Source organism: Leptopilina boulardi, unplaced genomic scaffold (assembly GCF_019393585.1).
Source record: "Leptopilina boulardi isolate dan_hultmark-lab unplaced genomic scaffold, ZJU_Lbou_2.1 LbouV2_214, whole genome shotgun sequence".
NCBI lineage: Eukaryota > Metazoa > Arthropoda > Insecta > Hymenoptera > Figitidae > Leptopilina > Leptopilina boulardi.
In genome coordinates, this window is record NW_026137768.1 from 3,616,585 (window position 1) to 3,643,105 (window position 26,521).

Below are 26,521 nucleotides of genomic sequence, written 5' to 3' on the forward strand. Positions count from 1 at the left end.
TTAAAAACCTTGCTTCGTTGTATACACACTTCCTTATTATTCATTATTTAATCCCCCATTGTTTAACCATACATTTGGTATCAAGTTTGGATTACTCGTAAAATAATTTGCCATATACGGATTTAATAAATTTATGTAAATGTGAAAAACTTTACTACGGAATAATAAAATCGCTTGGTTCCAAGAAGATAATTTAAATTGGACTATGTAGAATCAGTTAGTTTAGCAAAAGCTTTTGTGAAGCCTGCTCTCTTTTAATACAAATGCACTTATATGTAAAATGTAATTACTATTGTCGGAGTAAGTCGTCCCTTGTGTCTGAAAAATAAAAACCAGATTTAATTATCTATCATTGCTGCTGCCTCTGAGCATATATCCCTCGTGATTTCTTATTACAGTGGAACCTCGATTATATCCGAACCCCTGTTAACCGAACCCTCTCTTATCCGAACAGTAAAATATTTTATTCGATCTTTTTTTTGCCTTCCGAATCTTCAAATTTATTTTTTATATTTTTTTTCCTTTTTTAAAATTTCATCATTCAAATTTCGCTAAAAAAACGAATTTTTCAAAACAAAATAACAAAACTTCAAAGAAATCTTCAAAAATTTGTTTTTTATTTTATTAGTCCCAAATCAGCACGAAAACATGCAGCAAACTTGCAGGAAGTTTGTCGTACAAGATGTGCCAACGTTGCCTTGCAAGCTTGCCACAAGAGGACATTTTGTTGCTTGCACCAAACTGTGTTTTTATATTTTAATTACCTATTATTTATTATTTACGGGCTAATCCACAGATCTGTGTGATTTCATGTTATTCCTCATTTAAACAATTGTAAAAGGATTATATCATTTTTTTAGTTTCAATGTATTTTTGAACTTTTTTTGCCCAACAAAAAAATCAAATTAGATTATAATTTTTATAGTATTCATGTGAAATAAAAAGTCATAAATGAGCTTAAAAAATTAAATTTGATGTGTTACTTTTGGCTTTTTTACAACATAAATATATATGTATAACTATTTCAGTAAGCGATTTTAAGATGTAAAAATTATGTACATAGTATACAAGAGAAAAGAAAAACAATATAATTATTTCAGCATAAAACAAAACCGTTCAAAACCAATTATGAATGATTCTTCTAATATTCCAAAATGTATTACATATCGAAAAAAAATGTGCTCCTTCATTAAAACTAAATTGCATGTTACTCCCATTTTTCAGTAATAGGAAGTCACAAGATTTTTTCATTTTGTGCTTTCAGCGGTAACGCGATTCTACATGAAAAAAATGGAAAAACGAATAAAGTAACTTTTACTATTTTAAAAGTGAAATTTACTCCTGAAATAGTAAAAATTACTCCATAAATAGTAAAATTTACGGGACGCATGATTATGTTCTAAAAATCATTAGTCATAATTTACATTTTATCGAACTTTATTTGTCCTAATTAGTTTTGAGCCGAATTTTTATTTGTTCGAAATAGCGTTTTGCATAATTTACATCAAAGCGATTTTCTATATTACAGAATTTTTATATAACCGAAAATTCACTTCACATAATTTTTATTTCTTCGAATTTTTATTTGTCAGAATTTTTATTTGCTCGAATTTTCATTTAACATAATAGGCATTTTAAAGAATTTTATTGGGTAGAATTTCATTGAACAGAATTTTCATTCAGATTAATTTTCATTTGATCGAATTATTATTTGATATAATTTCCATATAATCGATTTTTCATACTACAGAATTTTTACTTAACCGACAAATCATTTAATAGAATTTCTAATTGATAGAATTTTCATTTGTCCGAATTTTCAACTGGCCGAACAAACAATCGACAGAAAGATTTCAGCGCGATTTTTAAAATAAACCAATCACAATTTTATGAATAATTTTTGATTGGTTTGATTTTAAAAATCGCGCCGAAATCTTTCTGTCGATTGTTTGTTCGGTCATTTGAAAATTCGGACAAATGAAAATTCTATCAATTAGAAATTTTATTAAATGATTTGTCGGTTAAGTAAAAATTCTGTAGTATGAAAAATCGATTATATGGAAATTATATCAAATAATAATTCGAACAAATGAAAATTCATCTGAATGAAAATTCTATCCAATGAAATTCTACCCAATAAAAATTCTTTAAAATGCCTATTATGTTAAATAAAAATTCGAGCAAATAAAAATTCTGACAAATAAAAATTCTGCGAATTGAATTTTCCGTTATATAAAAATTCTTTAATATACAAAATCGCTTTGATGTAAATTATGCCAAATGCTATTTCGAACAAATAGAAATTCGGCTTAAAACTAATTAGGACAAATAAAATTCGATAAAATGTAAATTATGACTAATGATTTTTAGAACATAATCATGAGTCCCGTAAATTTTACTATTTATGGAATAAAAATTAACAGAAATGCACAGAAACTCCGAAAATAGTCAAATTTACTCCTGAAATAGTAAAAATTACTCCGGAAATAGTAAATTTTACTATTTATTAGAGTAAAAATTGACGGAAATGCACAGAAACTGAGGACAGTTCCGGTTTTACTTTTAAAGTATAGTAAAAGTTACTTTATTCGTTTTTTCATTTTTTTTCTTATGCCGAACCTGGCCCTAAGTTAGTTCAGATAATCGAGGTCCCATTGTAATTAAAAAACTAGAATATTAAATTAATTTATTCACATTTAGAATAAGGTAATAATTGAAAATTTTATTTTTCAGTCCTAATAGTATTGCATTTGATATTCCGCAATGTTCAATGAGGGTGAAAAATTGAGGAAAAATTTTTGCAAAGGAGTATCTAGACTGAAATCAAGTGAAGAAAGTCGAAGCTGATAAATCTTGAAATTGAGGATCGCTGAAAGGGGTGCTCAAAGTGGTCTTTTAAAAGAAACATGAATGTTCCTTGCTACCAGAGAAAAAGAATTTTTATTAAGGAGGCTAGAGAGCCTCGCGCGTTCAAGCTCTCTTAGCGAATCGTTTGGATGACTTATCTAGAAGAATAATCGAGAGAGAGAGAGAGAGAGAGAGAATGTTTGAACACAAGCAGACAATCTTGCTGGCGCCGGCACTCAGCAACAGCAGTTGTTGGCGGCCCGGTTCATCCGAGATGTCCTGGACTGGTCCAGGACCGGGAGAGTTAATTCGCGCTGCCTTGATTCTTCTTCTTAGCATTGGAATTCTATTCGCCAATCTTGTCGTCATTTGTGTCATCAACAGTCGCCGCTACAATAAATACATTCACGCTCAGGTAAAACTGTTTTAATTTTAGAATATAAATCTTTTTTAAAAAACAAAATAATAATAATAATGTTGTTCGTTTCAGCCAAGATATCTGTTAACTAGTCTCGCGAGTAACGATCTTGCCATTGGACTTCTGGTGACTCCATTCGGCTTCCTTCCGGCTATATATGGTTGCTGGCCCTACGGTGAAGTCGTTTGTCAAATTCAGGTAATTTTTTGTACTGCAACGGTTGAAAAAGTCTCATGAATATAAAATTCGAAATAAATTTAAATTTTATACCAGCGAGCGAATAAAATTGCATCATTTTTTTATATATATATAAAATTCGACTAGGTTATTGGCAATTTTAAATACAAGTGCAAAACAGGGAAAATAAAATTAATTATAATTCTAATTGGCCCCATAAATCTGTTCCTTTTTGCGTGATTCATCTTTCCCAGATTCGTGTGAGATCGGGATCGAGCCTCTTCTACCAAGCACTCTTGCTGGGAGGAAATTGCCGTCAGGAACTCGAGCCACTTCCGGCACTCGTTCCACGAGTTGGTAGGGCGTTATCAGGTTCCTGGCGATAATCTTGGCGACTCCGGAGCCAGGAACAGTGATTTGTGGTCGCGTATTTCTTGATTTCCAAGTACCTACCATCTATGCCTATTACGGTTTCACTCATTTGTCTCCTAGAAATTAGTATGTCCTATAATTCAAGGCACACAGACCAATATACTTAACTTATATTATCAGTAATAATTGCTATTTTTTAAAAAGAACGAAAAAAAAATTCGATGAAATTAATTGGTATTTATTTGGAAAATAATTAGAGAAGAACACTTGAAAAGTGCTAAGAAATTGATTATAGGGAAACAAAAAAGAAGGGAATAGAATAATGAATGAGAAAGAGGAGCGCCTATCAATTTGGATTTATAAAGTGTGTTGGCTTGAGTTCATCAACTAGAGAAAGAAGAGGGTGAAGGTCTTTAACAAACAAAATAAGGCCAGATTTGCAGTCGTTCAGATTATCAGCGCTTTTTTTCTTGGCACATTGCCAACGGTCACCATAGTAACCGCGCCTTTAACTGCTCTCATGCATCTTTATGGATGCAACTAACATTGTGATTTTGTATGCCATCTGCTACAATGAATATATAGGCAACCTTCTCACAGCCTCGAATTAAATACATTATGTCAAAAAAAAAAATATTAAATAGAAAAATTCGGACGCATAAATATTCTCCAAAATTAGACTTGCCAGGAATTTTTGTGGTGTCGAATTAAAAATTATCGAATTTACATTTATAGTAGAATTTTAAAAAAGTATAGATTTTACAATTAGCCTAATTTTAATATCGAAAAATTTCTATTTAAAAAAATTCTAATTTTGTAGAATTTTTATTTAACTGAACTTTGATAAAACAGATTTTCTAACATATCAAATTTTCAAATAACACAATTTCCATTTAACAAAATTTATATCTAAGGAATTTTTATTTCTCAGAATTTCTATTTATCCGAATATTTATACTTAAAAAAAGAATTTCTATATAAAAAAATTCCTATTTAACAAAACTTTTATTGAAAAAAATTTCTATTTGATTTAATTTTTATTTAATAGAAATTCTACTTAGCTGAATTTTTAAGACAGAGATTTTCTATCTCACCGATACTTCATTTGACAGAAGTTTCACTTATCCAAATTTTTATTAGATAGAATTGTTAAAAATTTCCATTTAATCGAATTTTCATATATCAGATCATACACTTGGTAGAAACATTTCAGAGGGAGTTTTTAAATCAACCAATCAAAAATTATCAAGAAAATTGTGATTGGTTGATTTTAAAACTCCCCCTGAAATGTTTCTGCCAAGTGTATGATGGGATATATAACACCGTCCGAAAAAATTCAACTTTTTTTTTGACCCACAAAAAAATCCAACATTTTTGGAAACTAGGACCCAAAAAAAATACCCGTTTCTGGCCGTTTTGCTAGATTAAGTTGTTTGTGGTTTTTTGGGGTGAAAACAACCCCTAAAAGAAAAGTGACAAGATATCTTTTAAAAATTATTAATATTTTATAAAACTTGGTATCTAGGGGTTTTCGGGGTCGCTGATTATTAATCTGATGTCAGATTTTCAAAATTCAAAATGGCGGATTCAATATGGCGCTCAAAATTTTAAAAAGTTATTAAATTTTTTTAAAACCTTGATATCTAGGGGTTTTTTGGGTCGTTGATGACGAATCTGATGTTAAATTGTCAAAATTCAAAATGGCGAATATAAAATAAAAAATTAATAACTTTTTAAAAATTTGATCACTATATTGGATCCGCCATTTTGAATTTTGAAAATCTGACATCAGATTAATAATCAGTGACCCCGAAAACCCCCAGATACCGAGGTTTTATAAAATATTAATAATTTTTAAAAGATATCTTGTCACTTTTTATTTAGGGGTTGTTTTCACCCCTAAAAACCACAAACGACTTGATCAAGCAAAACGGACAGATACGGGTATTTTTTTTGGGTCTTAGTTTGCGAAAATGTTAAATTTTTTTGTTGGTCAAAAATTGTGTCGGACGGTGTAAAAGTTCGATCAAATGAAAATTCGTCATTTTAAGAATTCTATCTAATAATAATTCGGATAAGTGAAACTTCGGTCAAATAAAGTATCGGTGAAATAGAAAATCTCTGTCTTAAAAATTTAGCTAAGTAAAATTTTTGTTAAATGACAATTCTATTAAATAAAAAATTAAATCAAATAGAAATTTTATTCAATAAAAATTTTGTTAAATGGGAATTTTTTTTATATAGAAATTCTTTTAATTGAAAATTCTATTATTAAAAATACTTTTAAGTATAAATATTTGGATAAATATAGAAATTCTGATAAATAACAATTCTTTTTTATGAAAGTTTTTTTAGATATAAATTTTGTTAAATGGAAATTGTGTTATTTGAAAATTTAATATTATTAGAAAATCTGCTTTATCAAAGTTTAGTTAAATAAAAATTCTACAAAATTAGAATTTTTTTAAATAGAAATTTTTCGATATTAAAATTAGGCTAATTGTAAAATCTACTTTTTTTAAATTCTACTAAATGTAAATTCGATAATTTTTAATTCGACACGATAAAAATTTCGGCAAGCCTAATTTGGAGAATATTCATGCGTCCCGAAATATTTATAATGATAAAATTAGTAAATGATGAATTTCACATACATGATTGACAAGATTCAAGTTATATTGGTCTGTGTATACAATCGATGTTATTCAATACAGTTGCTTTCGAATTTGAAACCAGGGATTAAGGTAACACGTTAGGTAGCTTCACCAGGCAAATCCAATGGTTTGGACAAATCGATCAATCTAGTAATGAAGTGGGTATTTGTAACTAATCGTCCGTATTTCGTCTGCGATTTAGAACTTGCCTGATCTGCCTCTAATTTACTGTCCAAACTAAACACAATTTATATGTAATTTAGAAATAAAATTAATTAATTTAAATAAAACTCTTTTTATTTTACATTATTTTCAACTAAATCTTAAATGTAAATGTTTCAGGCATTGCTTAGAGGGGCTCTTACTCAACAAAGTGCTGTAATTCTGGTTTGCATGGCGATAGATCGTTACATCTGCATGTTACATCCTCATCGTTATCACAGACATTCCACAAGAAAGGTATAAAAATATAATTATTATTTAATTTGCATTTTAGATAAACATTTCTTTAAAAAAAAAACTATGATTTAGTTATATTTTTACAGATTTAAAAATCTAAAATAAAATTAATATTGAATTGAAAAGGGAAAAATTAGGTGGGGAAAAAAACTACGGTGATTGGAATTGAACTCGAATCTGTGCAGTCTGTTTCTCGTAGTATGAATATAGATTTAATCGTCTTCAATAAGAGAATGCTGACTCATATATGTATGGTTTCTTTTGTTCTGAACGCTCCTTTTGTTCAAAATAAAATGCATTATATTTTATAAAAAAAAAAAAATTTTAAACTAAAGTTAAAAAAATTATTCTAAATAATTTATTTTTTAAATTGAATTTAAAAGTTCACAAAAATTCCTTGTTTTTCCTATTTAAAAAATTTACGCATTTGTTTCGATTTTCTCGATATGAAATATATTATTTTTGTTACAATCATTTTATTCATTTTGAGATTTCTTTACCCATATATATTAAACACTTGGCAGGATCACATATTTTATGACTGGAGTTTACGATTTTACTGCTCTTCCAAACTGAATTCAGTGCCAACTAATCGCTTGGTTTTGGACTTCTCTTGTCTCTCGACAGATTACAAATATTATGACAGTTAAAAGCAATTAACTTTGGTGTCAAAAACTATTTATTATTATAATTTCCACTCTTTTATACTTTCACCATAAAATTCTCTGAATAATATTAATTTGATTATGATTTGTAAAAAAAAATAGTAATAAATATAAATTGATTTTGGTAATTTAAAATACTTTAGATATTTCACATCTGCCAACAGCAGGCAAATTCAGTAAAATATGTATATTTTAAACATTAGTTTCACACTCTCAAATTATTCGTTTGAAGCGCAAAGTGGTTGCGATGATAACATTTTGTTATATATATCGTTTTAAGCAGGAAATTGAAAATAATTTTTTGTGTAAAATTTAAAACTTTAGAAATATTTCCTTTACTTAAAAAGTAACTAATAAATAATAATTTTTATTTTGTGATAAAATTTTTTTTATAAAACTTTTATTTTAGTGACAATAAATGCAAACTATTATTAATCATTTACCGTTACGATAGAAGTAGATTAAAATGAACTCATGATAAATTCATCTTTCTCTTTACAACGTCTAGGAGAAAGAAAACTCCTACATCTTACATATAATGGAGGAAGGTCATTAGTGAGCCTTGCTATTTGAAAAAAAAAAAGTTTATTGAAAGTGAAGTTACAATAGCAAACATTTATCAAAAAAAGCTCGTTCAACTTTAATCTTAAAAATAATTTATACTTGTTTTTAAATTATATCAGATAAATATTTTAAAAAATAATTATCTTAATTTCAAATAATTGCAAAAAAAAATTTAATTCTCTTAATTGAAAATATTCTTCACTTGTGATGACATGCTTGTTTTTAACCTTGACATCAATATTAGTTAATTCACTTTCAGTTGATTATTTTTTTTTCTACTTGACAATTTCCCTTACATTTTTTAATTAAAGTTTTCTAATCCATTTTATATATATATATAGGAATTAATGTTTAATCACTTACTGCAAAATTATTTATTTTACTAGAGGCTATATAGATTATAAGATTATTTGCTTTATTCTTTTTTGGAAAAATTGATTAAAAATTGCGAGTCAAAATAAATAAAGAAGAATATAATTTCACAGAAAATTAAAAGGCATTAAAATAAGCTGCAACGCTTATTATTTTAATCCAATTTTGCTTATTTTAATACCAAAATGGATTAAAATAAGCAAACTTGGATTAAAATAATAAGCGTTGCAGCTTATTTTAATGCCTTTTAATTTTCTGTGTTAAGCTTTAGAATGTTGATTGGGTGACTGTTAACAAAAAAAAGTAAGGAGAGTTTAAAACCAAAGTAATAAAGAATAATTTCGTTCTTCGATGAATCGTGTCTTTGCATTTATTTACATTATTTGCAATTTTTACGTTTTTTATTTAATTTAAAATGGAATTTTTTTTGCGTAAATTTTGTATTAAAAATAATTTATTTGAAAAAAAAACAGAAACACTTTTCCATGATTTCTTCTGAAATCTATATTTTTCTAAAAATAAATATTGTCAACTTTCTTGTTTTTTTTTGTTGATATAGTATTACATGCGGCAGGGTTGTGTGGCTATTATGTCAACCACTTGGATAGCAAGCGTGGCAACTTTTGGACTCCTGGTTCTCCCTAAGGGCGGATATTATTTCAATGCGACTGGCCTTCTCGCCTGCGATCCCTTCTTTTCTAGAGCCTCGCTTAGGTATTGGATTTATTATTGATAAATTTTCAAATATACGATTTATATTTTCTAAAATACGATTAATCGAATTTTTAAAAATTCTAATAAAACTTTTTTATGCGATTTAAACAAAAAAAAAATTTTGAATTAGGGTAAATGTTCTAATTACGGCGCGATTCAAGTCAAAGTACCTTTAAAATAGAAAATTCGACATTTCTATATTGTAGAAAATTAATTGAAGACTTATTAAACTAAAAGTTATTTAGATATTAAAAAAAATGTCTAACTTTAGAAAAATCGAATATTAAAACAAATATGAAAAATTAAAATTATTACCGTAATTTTTTATTACGATGCGTTTGCATCAATTACGGTGACCAAAATTACATGTATTTTGAAGATACTTTGCCCGCCGTGCACTCAGAAAAAAATTCATTTGAAGCAACCAAATTTTGGTTAAATCAACAAAATAAATGCATTAATATACAGTTAACCAAACATTTGGTTGCATAAACCAAACGTTTATTTAGCTCAATCAAATTTTTTCTTTGTTCAAAAAATTTATTAAAATAAACCAAACAGTTATTTAGATCAAATAAATATTTATTTGAATTAAACAAATTTTGTTTGAACTAACCAAAAAATTGGGTAAATATAAAAAAATGGTACATTTGGTTCAAACATATCTTTTTTCTGAGTGTAATTGAAGCTAATGGAGATCTTAAAAATTTTTCAATTACGGCGAGGGAAAAAATTTGATCTCAAATAGTTCAATTAAGTTATAAGTAAACGGAGAAAAGTGTAAAAACGAATAAAGTCACTTTTACTATACTTTAAAAGTAAAACCGGAACTGTCCGCAGTTTCTGGCGCATTTCTAGCAATTTTTACTCCAGAAATAGTCAAATAATTTACTATTTCTGGAATAATTTTTACTATTTCAGGAGTAAATTATTACTATTTTCGGAGTAAATTTTTACTATTTCAGGAATAAATTTTTACTATTTTCGGAGTAAATTTTTACTATTTCAGGAGTAAATTTTTACTATTTTCGGAGAAAATTTGTACTATTTCAGGAGTAAATTTTTACTATTTTCGAAGTAAATTTTTACTATTTCAGGAGTAAATTTTTACTATTTTCGGAGTAAATTTTTACTATTTCAGGAGTAAATTTTTACTATTTTCGAAGTAAATTTTTACTATTTCAGGAGTAAATTTTTACTATTTTCGGAGTAAATTTTTACTATTTTAGGAGTAAATTTGACTATTTCTGGAGTAAAAATTGCTAGAAATGCGCAGAAACTGTGAACAGTTCCGATTTTACTTTTTTAAAGTAGTAAAAGTTATTTTATTCGTATTTTCATTTTTCTCCGTGTAATTGTATCAAAAAAAGATTAAAATAATTTTTTTAAATCATATTGCAATAGTTACACCCAGAGAAAACATTTTTTTGATTTAAAAAATCAGTTTTTTGACATTGAGTTCTTTGATTCAAAAACATTTTCTTTGAATGAAAGAAATTTGTGCATTAAACCAAAGAAATTCTAACATTGATATAGGGTCAAAGAAACATTTATTTGAATTAAATAACAAATTTCTTTAAAACGAATATAATTTTTTTGAATCAAAGATAATTTGTTTGCAACATTAAATTTTCTTTAAATCAAAGAAAAATTTGTCAAAGAAATATTTTTTCTCAATGTACATTAAATATTTTATAATAATAGTAATAATAGTTATTTTTTATAAACGCGCCGTAATTGGTACACTTACCCTATAAGTTAAGTTTTGGCGTAGTAAAATTGTTGTTAGCACGCCAATGTTCAATTATATTTTTGACGAACTAATAATTTAATTCTAAATAGAACAAAATCACAAGTACAGATATATTAATTTAAAATTGATTTTAGGATTCTTGCATGCTGTTGCTTTTATTTTCCTACGACGATGGTACTCATGTACTGTTACGGTTCTGCCTTTCACGTCAACAAACTGCGCTTAAAGAGGGTAGTTTGTGTCAACACGCCGGAAGTTGTCGGCGGTGGACACATCGAGAGGGTGAGTATTATATAACACTGGATTTTGATTTTGATCTAATAAACGTCTTAAATTTCTCACTATATATCCAAAGCAATTCATTTTTATCACGTTTGATGGTGGATTTAAATTTTTTTTTTTTATTTAAAGAAAGAACTCTTTTTTTATAGGCGATATTTCTAGTTCCTTTAAACTATCCCTCGCAACCATTCAATTATGTCACAATCACAATTACTGAGGGGGTCTTTGTAATTACACTGTAATTGCCTTTGTCATATAACAAAGACGGGGGTAAATTTAATTTTGAAGCAATTCAACAAAAAGTTTACTTTAAAATTAGTTTCATTCTTATTATTTTATGTGAAGATGAGTAATTATGAAATTATAATGTTATATAGAAAATTTGCAAAGTTTAGTGATGAAAATTAAAAATCTTTTTTTAAGACATTAAAAAATTAAAAAGTTTGTAATCCTGATGAGTGTATACATTAATTTTCTGTTATGAGAATTCCAAAGTAATTAGAGAATAAACAATTTTCTGAGTATGAAGTGATTTTTTAGTTTTGCATACCTTCTTTATGTAATTCGATTTAATTTTTAAAGTACCATATTCAATTTCAAGTTAAATATGGAAGGAAAAAAAGTACGACGAGGAATTTTATTAAAAGTGTTTAATAAATTTGAAAAAATATGTGCAATAGGGGAAATATATAGAGGCAAAGTTTTTGTAAAAAATTATTCAGCTATGAAGTGGCTGTGAAGATGAAATCAGAAATTGAGATAATTCTGAGGGTTTCGACGCTCATTGCGAACCGGAAATTACCAAGACGGAGGCTTTCAAGAGTTTTTCTTTTCCCTTGGTAGCGCAGCCAATGACGCGAAATCTTAGTAGACGCCGGACCGGAAGGAAAGAGGCAGGAAAAAAAAAGAAAGAAAAGAAACGAGAGGATGAGAAATCGGGTCTCTTTTACATTTACAAGGTCGGTCTGAGGGAAATCCCTGACTAATGTCGAGATAAATGTGATTCTGCGGGATGCGGGTGTGTGCAAGAAGAAAAATATTGTTTGCGGTGAAAACTGGGGCGTATATCCACATCCTGCCAGGCACGAAAGCTCGATGAAGAAAACGAAGAAAACAACTAGATATCTGGCTTGCCAAAATTTTCTAAACTTCAACCAACCTTCGCACCCCTCAAACTTTTGTAAACTCATATACGATTCGCCACTTGAAAAGGATACTGACTCTGAAAGGGGAAACGAACTTTTAAACTTAATGAAATTTTCAAGCAGCAACGTCAAAGCTCAAAAGCAACATAACTGTCTCTACCTTCAACCTTTTTTTTATACCTACTTTAAACTTGGCACCGAGTAAAATAAGGTTTATTCGTTAATCAATCCAAAAATCATATTTAAGAGAAAACATTTATTTTTATAAATTTTCTGAGGTTCAATTGACATTTGTCTTGTTCGTTTAATTTACAATCGATTCACAATAGAACACGAATTTGGTTGTACAATTTTCGTGATTTCATTTCTACAACCGCGGCACATTGTAAAATTTATCGACTTGGTTGTACAAAGCGGAAGTGCCGCTCGAACTTCCGGAAACGTCGTTAATTCAACTTGTTTCAACTATATACTCTCAGCGAAACCTCCTTTTACGTTTGGTGATAATTCACGGTTTCGCAAATGTAAGCAGAAAAATATTTTTTTCCAAAAAAACTGTTACATTGTAAATTTAATTATTAATTATTGGTATCAATTTAAAAAAAAAAAAAGTTTAAGGAAAAAATTAATTAAAATTTTTTTTTTTGTAGAATTTGTTTAGAACGAATAACATATCCAGAACAAGATATATATATATGTATATTGTCGAAACGGTCTCGAGTTAACTGCGCGCCCCTTTTGACGTCGTGCACTTAACCCATTTTGTCTATAATATAATGCTGGAAAATATGATATATAGGATGAGAAAAGGCAACAACCCACTGATTATCAAATAAAAAGCTGAATTTCCTTTCAATAATACAAGTTTTTAGTCACTTATACTTTTTTGTTTGGAAAGTCAACCAAATGTTATGGATTTTAGAATTCAACGAACAAATGTTTTTTTTTTCAAATTTACAACCCAATCAAAAATTTCCTAATGGCGCAGTACTGACAAGTATTGGCCCAGTACTGGCACACAGTATTGGCGCCAGAGTTGGCGTACACCCTGAAAAAAGTAATCTCATATTTAGAGGAAAAATCCTCTTCTAATATCCTCTCAATTTTTCCTCTTAAAACAAAAGTATTCCACTTGAATGTAGAATATTTTTATTCTTTGGTGACTAATAATAAAACAAAACAATTTTTTTGAGGTTCTGATGTCAAAAACATTGAATTAAAGTTAAATAAATAAACAAATCTATTAATTAATGTAAGTAATTAACTATAAATCGTTAATTATATTTAATATTTAATTAAGGATATTTAATTTAGTGCATGATTATAGCTTTTCTTTATCAGTTTATAACCATAATTGTCAAATTATATGCGAGAGGAAAATCCTCTCAAGTGAAGACTATTACTTTTGATACAATATTTAAGAGGAAAATATGCATCAAATTATGAGGAATTCGCTAGAATCAAGATTACTTTTTTTAGGGTGTAACTTTGGGATGATAACATTTTACCAGTATTGGCTTCCAGTTTTGGCACCAGTACTGGTAACCACTACTGGTTCAGTACTGGCAGAGTACGGGTAATTTTGTAATTTATTGTATACGAAAAGAAAGCTTTAACTGTAACAGTGATATAGTGAAATCTCTGCTCCAGGTAGAAAGTGTGTGAAATTTTTAGTAACCCAACACAAATTAAATTAGTCAACTAACTAATTAATATTTTATTATATATAAAATCGAAAACACCAAGAGTTTTTATTTTTTATTAAGTATAATATATATTGCAAATTATTATTTTTTAAAAATCAAAAAATAAATATAAAAATATGTTTATATTATAAAACCAAAGTTTTTATAATATATAAAAACAGTTGAGTAAAAATAAAAATGTTTATAAAATAATTATAATGTATATAATTATACAATTAGCTATTTACTTATTTTATTATTCACTTTAATTATTTGCATCAAAATAAATTTTTGAAAAACTTTTTTAAAAAAATAAAAGTTGTTTTTTAAGTTTTAACAAGTGTTGTTAAGAAAATTTTTTTAAATTTTTATTTTAAAAATTATTAATTTTTTTATAAAAAACTTTATTTATTTTTAGTTTGATCGTTTAAAATTTTTTTTGGTTTATTGCATATCTGAAAACAATAAAAAAAAACTTGCAAAATGTTTTGGAATTAGTCTCAGGAAACTTTTTGTTTAAATAATTTTACCCACAAAAAAGCAAAATAAAATACCTTTTAATTTTCAAAAATATACAGAAAATTAAAAGGCATTAAAATAAGCTGCAACGCTTATGCAACCAAAATGGATTAAAATAAGCAAAATTGGATTAAAATAATATAAGCGTTGCAGCTTATTTTAATGCCTTTTAATTTTCTGTGAAATCAAAGTGAAAAAATGTTTATAAACAAAATATTTAAACAAAAAGATTCATCAGGTTCACTCTAGAACTTTTTGTAAACTAGTATTAATCAAAAAGAAAATCTATATTTGAGCCAGTATTGGCTCAATATCGGCTCAGTACTGGTTTTCCAGTACTGGTAGGGTGGTACTGCACCAGTACTGATACAATGAAAATACCAGTACTGGTTTAGTACAGACTGCCCAGCCTTGCCAGCCAATACTGAACCAGTACTGCGCCAGTAGTTAACTCTGGTATAATACTGAAATTTTTGGTTGGAAATTTACCCAATTACAGTTTTAATTGTAAGTAAAGAAAGTAATTTTTTTTTTGAAAAATAGTTGAAAGGCGAGCAATTTGTTTTTTAAATTTCCTTCTTCCACTCAATTTACTATATAAAATTTACATTTCGAAGAAAATTCATAGAAAGCAACTTTTCTGTAAATATTATCCTATTCATTTTTCATTTAAAGAGGTTGAAACTTTTTTTGGCACCTTCAACCGTTATACTTTGCTGGTATCGAGCGCGAATCTATAAAAGTGGTCGACCAGTCCAATAAGGATATGGAGTAGTCGTGAGAAAGAGGAAGCAACGAAAGTGTCGATCGCAGAGTGTATATGTTGGAGAGTTGGAAGAAACTGTGGCGTGGTTTAGACCCTTCTTTTGTTTTTTTTTTTCTGGTAACGAGTTTCTGGTGATTCTCGTGGGAAATTGATTCGATGCAGAAATGTTGAAAGCAGAGTAACCATTGTTCGCTACGGGGCTTTTCTCAATTACAATTTCTGACGAGCCTTCAGGACAACATAAATAAACAATTGAAACATTTACATATTCGTCAATATATTTTCAATTTTAAATCCATAAATCTCCAAAGGGTCATTATACTTTTTGTATACATTTATGCAATTGGAAAAAGTTTATCAGAGTTTTTTTTTCTTTTTTTTTATTTCAAAATGTATAGATCACCCTTATAATCTTCTTTTCATTTCACTTCAAAGCTCGCTTTTCATTTTTCCTATCCACGCCCTCAGCAAAACTCATACAATCTGAAAGCCATCTTCGCTGATAATAGAAGATGTCGCAGACAACTTATTTATAAGAAACTCCCTTCTCGACCTATAGAAAATGTAGGTCAATGGATGCTGGATTCATATATATTTTCAAAGTATTATGTGTGATACAATATTTGACTGCGCGAGAGTTCTGTAAGAGACCATCAACTCAAACAAAAACTATATGCGATATTAGGTTTACAAAAAAAACCTTTTTTTTTGCCAATCGAACGAAACATGTTTTTTCGATTAATTTTTAAGTAAGAAAAACATATTTTGTGCAATTTTGTTGAATCTAAAAAGGAAACTAGATTAGAGATTTTTAAAACTTTAGCTTAACTTTATTTTATAGTTTGCATTTTTGCTGCAAACGTTTTTTCTTTTTTATTTCTACAATTACGAAATTGGTATTGATTTATTGCACAAAACATTTTTTTACAAAAGTATAACAAAGGACCCTGCACTAAATACACAGAAAAATATAGCCAAATTTAACCGTAAGCCATTTTCTGTGTATTTAGTGCGGAGTCCTTTGTGAACCGTTGGTCACATGATAATCAAAAATATTTAAATTTTTAACAAAGAAATGGATTTAATACAAAAGAGATTTATAGATCGAAATCAGTTGAGAGGCTACTAAAAATAAAAAACTTCTTTAGTTCACTATAAATTTAGTGTAGAATTTTTATATTTCATCCGATTGCGCTCTACTTGCGCTCAAAATTTTCTTAATTAAATAAGGTAAGTGCATCAATTACGGCGCGTTCATAAAAAATAACTATTACTACTATTATATTTAATATATAATAGATGCACACTTAAACAATTATTAATTTAATTATTTTGAGATCAAATTTTTTCCCTCGTCGTAATTGAAACATTTTTAAGATTTTCATTGGCTCCAATTACGGTGGGAAAAGTATCTTCAGAATACATGTAATTTTGGTCACCGTAATTGATACAAACGCGCCGTAATAGAAAATTATGGTATTCGTTTTAAATTCTCATATTTGTTTAAATAATCGATTTTTATAAAGTTGAAATTTTTTTTAATATCTAAATAACAAAAGCTTTTAGTTTAATAAGTCTTAAATGGACTTTATACAATAGAAATGTTGAATATTCTATTTCAAAGGTGTTTTTACTCGAATCGCGCCGTAATTAGAACATTTACCCTATACTATCGATAAAAAATTTATAACATTACCTTTTTTTATTGTTTAAATTAGAAAAAATTAGCAAAAGTTAGAGAAGTATTTAAAAATCATCAAAATTTTCATGAAATATATTTGAACTCTGATTAACTACCTATAAGTCTGTTAATTTTTATTGGATTTTATTCTACAACCGATGGTTCGAAAGGTATTATAATTTATGTAATTACCTTTCCAACGGTATATTATTTATTATATTTGAACTAGCTAATTTTCCTACAAGTGAATTTAAGTGACGTCACACCTGAAAAATGTTTTTGTTTTAGATTCAACAAAATTGCACGAAAGAAAAAATCCAAAATATGTTTTTCTTACTCAAAAAAATTAATCGAAGAAAAATTGTTTCGTTCGATTGGTAACTTCACTATAAACCGGTGTGTTAGTAGAAATAATAGTTTTAGTCAGACAGAATGTTTTTCATTTAATAATTTAGACAAAATTTCAGTTAGACACAAGTTTTTTTTTTAATGTTATCTCTCTAAATCTGAATAAGTGAAATTTCACTTAGAATGTTTCAAAAATCTTCCACGTAGAAAAATCAGTTATGCACTTAAAAATAAGTGAAACTTCACTTATTTTTGAGTAAAAATCACTTATTTTTAAATGCATAACTTATTTTTCTACGTGGAAGACTTTTGAAACATTCTAAATGAAATTTCACTTCTTCAGATTTAGAGAGTATAATCAGTAGTAAAGGTAAATTTTAGTCAGACAACATTTTTTCCATCTTAATAGAAAACGAGATCTTTTTTATGCATTTCATATATCCAACTATTAAATATTTTGGTAGGATATTGGAGAATTTTGTATGTATATATCTGCAATAGCGTATAAAATTTTTTTCACCATCAAAGGGATGAAGTGCTAAGTGTTAAAAAGGGAGCATAGAAACCATTTTGGATATATAAAAGACGATTAAAGACACAATGAGGTCGCTCCTGATCGATGTTGCAATAGCATTGACATACATATTCGTGCAGCTGTTTTCAATTGAGCAATGTGTGAGATTATACTTTGAAAAAAAGACTAAACAAAAATGAGCGCTTCAAGAGAAAAATGAAATGCGAATCATGGGAAAACAATCTTTTAAAGTGGATCAAAAAATATATGAATAAATGAATTTTCAAATAATAGTTTGCAAAAAAAAAAAACAAAAAATGTTAAACAACATTTAATTATTAATCGGCATTTTAAATTTAGGAGTTTTTGAAAAAGAAAATTGTGTTCAAATTTTAACCTCATTTATGTTTGAGGAAAATCCGGTTTGAAATTTAAATGACTAAAGTTAACGTCAAAAGTGTAGAAAGTCAAAAACGTTGCTAAGCCAAAAAGCTTTACGCAATGGAAAGATAGTTGAGCTACTTAGATCATACGTGAAAGCTATGAAACAGGATTCAAGTTATAATCCTGTTGGGTCGACTGAAATTAAATCATTTGCTAGATGAGCAAACGTACTCGGCTTTGAAGGAGTCACTTGAAATATAATACATAAGCCCCATTTAAATTTCCATAATCCAATAGTTTGATTACACATGTATTAAAATGAAAAAGTAGCATTTTCATTTCAAATTTTGAAATTGACAAATAAAGAAAAAAGTCAAATATTCGTTAAATATATACCGTATACGGAGAAAAATGGAAAAACGAATAAAGTAACTTTTACTACTTTAAAAATAAAACCGGAACTGTCCGCAGCTTCTGCGCATTTATGGCAATTTTTACTCTAGAAATAGTAAAATTTACTCTTGAAATAGCAAAAATTATTCCGGAAATAGTAAATTTTACTATTTCTGGAGTAAAAATTGCCAGAAACTGCGGACAGTTCCGGTTTTACTTTAAAAGTATAGTAAAAGTTACTTCCCTCATAACAAAAGGATATCCTTAGGATATCCATATCAGTGGTCGATATTCTAGAATGGTCCCCAGGATATCTCTATGATATCCGAACCGCCGGTCTGTGGGACATCAACAGGACATCCATAGGATATCCACAGGATATCCCTAAGACATCCATAAAATATCTATTGGATATTATATCGCAGGATATCTATGGGATATCCTCAGGATGTCCGTTGGATATTCTTAGGATATTCACGGGATATTTAATATCTCAACATATATTTTTAAAGGTTAAAATTGTTAAGCAAATATAATGAATAATAATATAATAAAAAGAAAAATCTTATGAGCTTCTAATTTATTTGAAATGAAGATTTGAAACGCATTTTTCAAAGTTTTTAAATAAACTCATGCACTTAATGTATAATTAATATTAATAGTTATTCGTTATTTGCGGGGAAGAATTTATATTGTTTAAAGCTAATTTATTTTCTGGCAATATTAAGCATATGAATAAAGGAATGAATTACGAATGAGAAAAAAATTAGTTAATAATTTTTCAAATTAAACAACTTTCTCGAAAAACAAGTTGCATTTTATTTTATTTATATAAAATTTAATTCACAGAATATTCTCACTTGTATAGTCTCATAATGACTTTAAAAACAGTATCCTGAGAATATCTTCTTGACATCCAGAAGATATACTGAGAATATCCTGAAAATATCTGTGGGATATCCTGACGATATCAATGGGATATCCTGATGATATCTGTGGGATATCCTGATGATATCTGTGGGATATCCTGACGATATCTATGGGTTATCTGGAGGACATTTATGAAAGTCTATAGAGATATCCAGAAGATATCCTATGTACATCCTAAGATATCCATGGGATCTCTAAAGGATATCCAAACCGCCGCTTTTTTGGATATCCTTAAGAGATCCTTTTGATATCTATCACGGTGGTCCTTAACTCACTTTAACCCAAAAGTTTCTTCACTGTAAAATTTCTTCCATATCTTGAATCTGGACACTTTTCTAAGTATTTTGCAAAAAAATTCAAAATCTTTTATCTTGCCGTTTTTGAGAAAATCGATTTTTAGGTTAAGAAATTGAATTTTTTGTTTTATGAGAAAAATTGTGTAATATCAGGATAAAAAATTATGTAATTTAATAACTTTATACTAAATTTAGTTCAAATAACATCCAATAGATGTTATATTGCCGGTAAATATATTTATTCATTCATCGCCAATTGTAAACCAAAAATTAAAATGAAAACAAATTTCGCTATTCTTCCAAGCAAAAAATATCAAAGAAGCTCGAATAACACTTATTTCTAATAAAATTTGGTTTTATGTTAATATTTACCGCGATATTAGACACTGTTCCTCATGAAAATTAAAAATTTTGTTTTTTAACCTAAAAATCGATTTTCTCAAAAACGGCAAGATAAAAGATTTTGAATTTTTTTGCAAAATACTCAGAAAAGTGTCCAGATTCAAGATATGGAAGAAATTTTACAGTGAAGAAACTTTTGGGTTAAAGTGAGTTAAGAACTACCGTGCTATAGGACATCCTTAGGATATCTGCGGGATATTATCAGTATATCCCAAGATATCTTGTGTTATTAGGGTTTTATTCGTTTTTCCATTTTTCTCCGTGTAAAAAAAATTAAATAAAGTGATTGAATGAGTCTATAATGTTGGTAATGGAAGTAGTTTATTGAATGCTGATATTTTCAATATGTTTTAGTTCAAGGTCCACGAGAGGCGACTGTCGACCTCTGCATCACGAACAATGGCAGCGATGAGTCTCGGATTCATCGTCATGGTCACCCCATGGACCATCCAGGAAGTTGTGGTTGCATGTACCGGAAGTAAGCCACCACCATTCCTCGAATTCCTAGCAACGTGGCTCGCTCTTTCCAACAGCTTTTGGAATCCTTTTCTTTATTGGTTACTCAACAATCACTTTCGACGAATTTCGAAAGAAATCTTCTATACGAAGGTATGAATCATTACTTTTTTTAATCAAAATTTATTAAAAACAACAATTTCAATTAAGAAGTAATATTTTACTCAGATGAAAATAATTTCCATAATCTATTTCTGAACTTTTTTTCAATATTATAATAGAATTTGATGATTTCCAGAGACACTTTTATTTCTATTTAATTTCGCCCGGTGATGTATAGTAGACTTCTTCTTGACTTGGTCGATCCTCTTAGCCGTCGATGAAAGGGAATATAAAAAAAAAAAAAAAAAAAAAAAAAGTGAAAAATATCGAGTGTAACCACTGCCTTACAGCCATGGTGACGACGAGCTATGGGCAAAATCTCGTTTTAGCCCTTGTAACGATGTTCTCACACATAAAGAGTGCATTAGTCTATATCTGAAATCCTTTCTAAAAATCCTCTCAACATCATCTTCAAATTGCTCTTTTTTTCTTCATTTAAAGATTTTTTTAAAGACCTTTAATAATATAGTACCTTTTCAATAAATATAACTAAAATGCTTTTTTATTATTATATTTGTGTTTCGAATGTTCTTTAAGAATCAGAGACTTTAAAACGTTCACTATTTTATTTGGAAAGATTTTTACGAGAGGATAAAGGAAGAAAAGAAGTGAGCACCCGAGTTAAAGGATTTAATCTTTTAGTTAGGTACTAGAGATGTACTTTTCTTCCTTTGAAATTACTCGAGTTTCAAAAGAATACTTATAAGAGATTGAAGGCAATTTTAAGTAAAAAAAAAATATTTTCAAAAATTTTCAAAAACACTTTTTTAATTATTTCAGATTTTATGCCGATCGAAACCTCTTGGGCCAAAACAGCATTGCTGTGCAACTAGTACAGGTGGTTTGGATGTCTGTAGCATTGCTGGACTAGATTTATCAGGTAAAAGTAACAATTTTCAATTTTTTTTTTTCAAATTTATTTTTGAAATTGTGCATTATTGCAAAATTGTATATTGGAAAAAAGAGTAGAAAAAGAAGAATGTAAAAAATATAGAGAGTAAGGCGAACCCTCGTCTTGGCGTAGTTCATTAAACAAAATTGTGTTTTCACGTGATCAGACTTTGTACTAACGAGCAATAGGTACTAGCTTTTCGATGGTTTCCATTATTGATCGTTAAAGGCATTCTCCGTGTTCTCTAGTGTACCGTTCATAACTAACGATTTACAATCAACACTAATAATCAGTGTCATTAAGCGGCGCGTGAATATTCTATTCATCCGAATCCAATGTGCTCCACAAATCATTTTGTTTATATACAGCTATTAACGAAACAAAGCTTTCATATTCAAGCCATTAATAAATCAGTAAAGAAAATTCAAAAATCAGAAAAGATGAAAAAATTACAATCGATCAAATTTGAAAAAAGAAAATTTAATCAGATAATTCATTTTTTTCAACCAAATTGCACTTTAAATTAGACAAAAATATATTTTTATAGAAAAAATTATTAAAATTTTAAAAATTTCGTAGGTTTAGATCGATGTTCCATGGATCATTGTTCAATGGCAAGATGTTCGTCATCATCATTAGCACTAACACCCCCGCCTCTGCCATGGGAAGCAAGACACATAGTTAACGAAGAAAAAATGATCACGTGAGGAAAGGATGCTGCCACGCAAACTGAATACTCCGATTCTCCGGAGCATAGCAGTTAGTAATGCGTGGTGGCAGGATAAAGCAATTAACATTTAGTGTCGACATAAAATTTCAAATATATATTACAGTTCATAAAAACTAAATAAGTATATCAAAATTACTTGCTAAAAAAAGAAAATTAAATAATAAAATAAAAATAATTACAAGTTTCTCATTTTATCTTTTAGAAATAAATTTTTGTAATTTGGTAAATGTTTTGTAAAATTCTATACATATATATATATATACGTCTATATATTTCTTTTACTTGTCACAATTTAAAGATAAAATTTTTGTTTTTTAAAAAGTCAAATTTTTAATACAAATAAAACCGCTTAAGAAACTTCTACATTAAAAAAAATAATGCATATATTCACGGAAAAAAAGAAAAAGTAATTTTTACTACTTTCATAGTAAAACGGGAACTGTCCAAAGTTTCTGCGCATCTCTGTCAACTTTTACACCAAAAATAGTAAAATTGACTATTTTTTGTAGTAAATTTTACTGTTCCGTAGTAATGTTTACTATTTCTGAAGTAAACTTTACTATTTTTGGAGTAAAAGTTGCCAGAGATGCGCAGAAACTTTAAACAGTTCCCGCTTTACTATGAAAGTAGTAAAAATTACTTTTTATTTTTTTCTATGTTCATTTTTAAATTTCTAATTAAATTTAATTAGAAATTGCTTACATTAAAATAAACGACAGCTAAAAAATTTATAATTCTATAAATTTAAATTAATATAAATAAGGACTCTTTTTTAAAAAGAGAGCTTTGTAAAATTACAAATAAATTTATTAATTTTATATAGTTCTAGAATAAAATAAAAAGTGTCAAGATGAAAAAAAAAATGTTGAACAAAAATTATTAAAATCGTTTTCACTGCCCATTGATAAGGATAATTATTGTGAAAGTGAAAAAATAATAGTATTAAAAAAAATGTAATTAAACGCACAGGGCTTCAATTATCATAAAATATACTAATACGATAAATAGTTTAAGAAATCCAAATAAAAACTTTTTTAGTTTCATAAATAACAATTTAATTAAATATAAAATTTTTATATTATACAAATTATATTTTATAATATAAATATATAATTGCAAAAATTTAACATTTCTTTGAATTATTGTGCTAAAAAAATCTTTTAAAAAATATATAAATCAAAAAATTTTCTTTTAATTATTGTATTATATAATTACCTGAACAAAGGAATAGAATAAAAAAAAATTCATATTCTTAACAAAAAAAAAAAAAAAATTATAAAAGTACCTATTAGATTAATATCATACTGATAATGCGCAGCACAAATATAGATACCAATTTGTAATTAGAAACGCAGATTTATATATGAATTTAAATATTATAGAGATTCCAAATATGTCGGTAAAGTTTTGAAAAAACATGTAAAAGAAATATTAAACTCTTATAATTAATAACTATATGACCGTATGACGTCATAAAAATGTAATTTTATCTAAATTGTAAACAAAAATTCATGTTGTATTCTAATGTAAAAAAAAAAAATTATTCACCTGTAAGTTTACAAGACTTTAAGATTTATAAAAAGAATCTCTGTTTCAACATTATTTATTATATAATTATTTAGGGATGAATAATAAAAATAAACTGTCATGTTTAACTTTGTAACACAAAATTGTAAGTTGTTCATGGATTATTAAAACAATATTGATTCATAACAATTTATAATTACTTTACCTCATCAACAATATTTTTAATTTTTTACTTTTCAAATATTAATAGATTTTACTGTACAAAATGTAATTAATTACAAAATTTTTTATTTTTTAAACCATAAAAATTGAAATACGTTATCCAAATTGAAAATTTTTTAAATCATTTAAATTTGTTATCAATTCATGTCTGGGTATTAAGTTTACATCGGCAGCTATATTTCAGCATTGAAAAAATTAATGAATTTTCACTGATGTATATACAATTTTGTTTATTAAGTTGCATATGTAATACAAAATAAATGCGTTGATAATACTCTTATTTTTGAAATGAAATATTATTAATCCCTCACTGCGGAAAGATGATATGAAGTGTTTTAACCTGTTAATTAGTTTGTTAAAATTTGCAATATTTGCTACATTTTCAAAAATTAAAATATATTGGATAGAATACTCGTAAAATTTTAATTTGAGAACAATAATTCTAAAACAATCCGCAGTGCAGGTTTCATGTATAATTTGCAATTGTAATTATAAATATGATTTAAATTATATTAAACAACGCAAACTGTCTTCAAATTTAAAATTTAATTTATGAATATCAAGTAATTAAAAAAATTAATTTTATGGAAAAAAAACTTTAAACTAAATACGGCATTTAAAGATTTAAAGTTTTTTTTCACAAGATAAAGGTTTTCATTCGTCTTAAAATTCTAATTGATATTACATTCTCATTTTTAAAAATTCTCAAACTACTTAATGACTTGAATAATACTATAAACTTGATTTTTAATCATTCCAATTACATTAATTATAATATAACGAATCGTTTACAAAAACGATGATATCATTCAAACTTTTAATAAATTGTATTATGAATTAAATGTATTATATATACGCGTTCACATTCTTACATTTTATTATCTCACATTCTAGAAAAATGTTTATCGCACTTAAATTATTACAGATAAAAATTAGAGGAGATTCTTTAAAAAGCTTTCTATACTTTTTACAAATATCTTAACTTAAACAATTCAAAAAGCTTTAGCGAAATGAGTTTTAACATTTAAGAAAAAACCCTATTTATATTTTTTCTGAATAATAAAACTATAACGGGTTTTAGCTATAGGTTAAAAAAATGCAAATACAATATTGCATTTTTTTAAAAATAGTTTTATTTGTATTTATGTGAAAAGTAATACTTTTAAAATATTTACATTTGAGTTCATTTCTAAGAATTAATACTATTTTGAAAAGAATATTTTTCCAAATCACATGAATTCTTTTAGAAAAATGTACTTAACTTTTCGCTAAAGTTTTAGAATCACTAGATATGTATTATAAATTTTTAGTTTTATGTCTTTTTATTCTTTTCGTCGTTAATACGATTAAAAATGTGTATGTATTTTATTTTCTATTTTTAAATGGTAGGAAAAATGTCGATTCTTTAAATACTTTGTTCATATTAATAGATCATAATAAAATCTGACGTAAAATCTCTACATTTTAATCTATCTACGAGACTAAAAATGGTTGTTCTTGACAATATTTCCACTGAATTATTCATACATTAAAGCATGTCAAGTCTTAAAAATAAATTACACGTCATAAAAATTGGAAATAAAAAATTGAATAATAATTAATAAAGTTATACTTTAGTCGAGTTTTAAGGGAATGTTACTTGTCAAATACTGATAGCAATTTCCGAAAATTAACCAGTCATTTTGCAATTTCTCTCTCAGTTAATATGTTCAATAACAATTAAAAGAAATCTATACAATGAATAACTTTGTTCGTTATAATATCATTCATAAATCACAATGTTTAATTAAAACTCTCATAATAAAGTTTTCTCTGTCAACGTATCTAATAATAATGAGCTTTAAAAAAATAATGCATTTTACATGAAGCTCGCTTGATACGTTTCTTGATGAAAATACAATGTTAAAACATCGATCTACGAATTAGGTCTTTTTTAACAATTAACATAAACTATAATTCACATTAGATCATCTGGTGATAAATAGGAAAATATTGACGATATATACAAATAGATTCAGACTGATGATTCTGGAGGATCCACAGTGCAGATCGTCCCTTGGATAAAATGTTGCAGGAGGATGTTCATCCCCTGGTTTGCACCATTCTCCTTGTGCTTTTAACTCCGCCTAAATGACCAATTGAATTTTAATAATTCAAAAATTTTTAATTTTAAATAAATATAACTAATTTCT

At 27.3% G+C, this 26,521-nt stretch overlaps 2 protein-coding genes across 5 annotated transcripts in view; one reads left to right on the forward strand and one right to left on the reverse strand.

Annotated features, from left to right (window-relative positions):
* LOC127279051 (trace amine-associated receptor 9) overlaps positions 1-25,902 on the forward strand; it is a 36,474-nt gene extending 10,572 nt beyond the window's left edge. For all 4 annotated transcript variants that reach the window (XM_051301159.1, XM_051301160.1, XM_051301158.1 and 1 more), the window contains exons 2-9: positions 2,734-3,262; positions 3,338-3,463; positions 6,811-6,927; positions 9,088-9,242; positions 11,130-11,277; positions 20,695-20,949; positions 21,739-21,838; positions 22,430-25,902. In XM_051301159.1, the coding sequence (XP_051157116.1) occupies positions 3,044-3,262; positions 3,338-3,463; positions 6,811-6,927; positions 9,088-9,242; positions 11,130-11,277; positions 20,695-20,949; positions 21,739-21,838; positions 22,430-22,557 (1,248 nt within the window). In that variant the 5' untranslated portion in view covers positions 2,734-3,043 and the 3' untranslated portion in view covers positions 22,558-25,902. The remainder of the gene's footprint in view (positions 1-2,733; positions 3,263-3,337; positions 3,464-6,810; positions 6,928-9,087; positions 9,243-11,129; positions 11,278-20,694; positions 20,950-21,738; positions 21,839-22,429) is intronic.
* The window catches only part of LOC127279050 (leishmanolysin-like peptidase), a 62,785-nt gene continuing 60,808 nt past the window's right edge, over positions 24,545-26,521 (reverse strand). Inside the window, exon 14 of the mRNA XM_051301156.1 lies at positions 24,545-26,455. Coding sequence (XP_051157113.1) covers positions 26,297-26,455 — 159 coding nt within the window. The 3' untranslated portion in view covers positions 24,545-26,296. The remainder of the gene's footprint in view (positions 26,456-26,521) is intronic.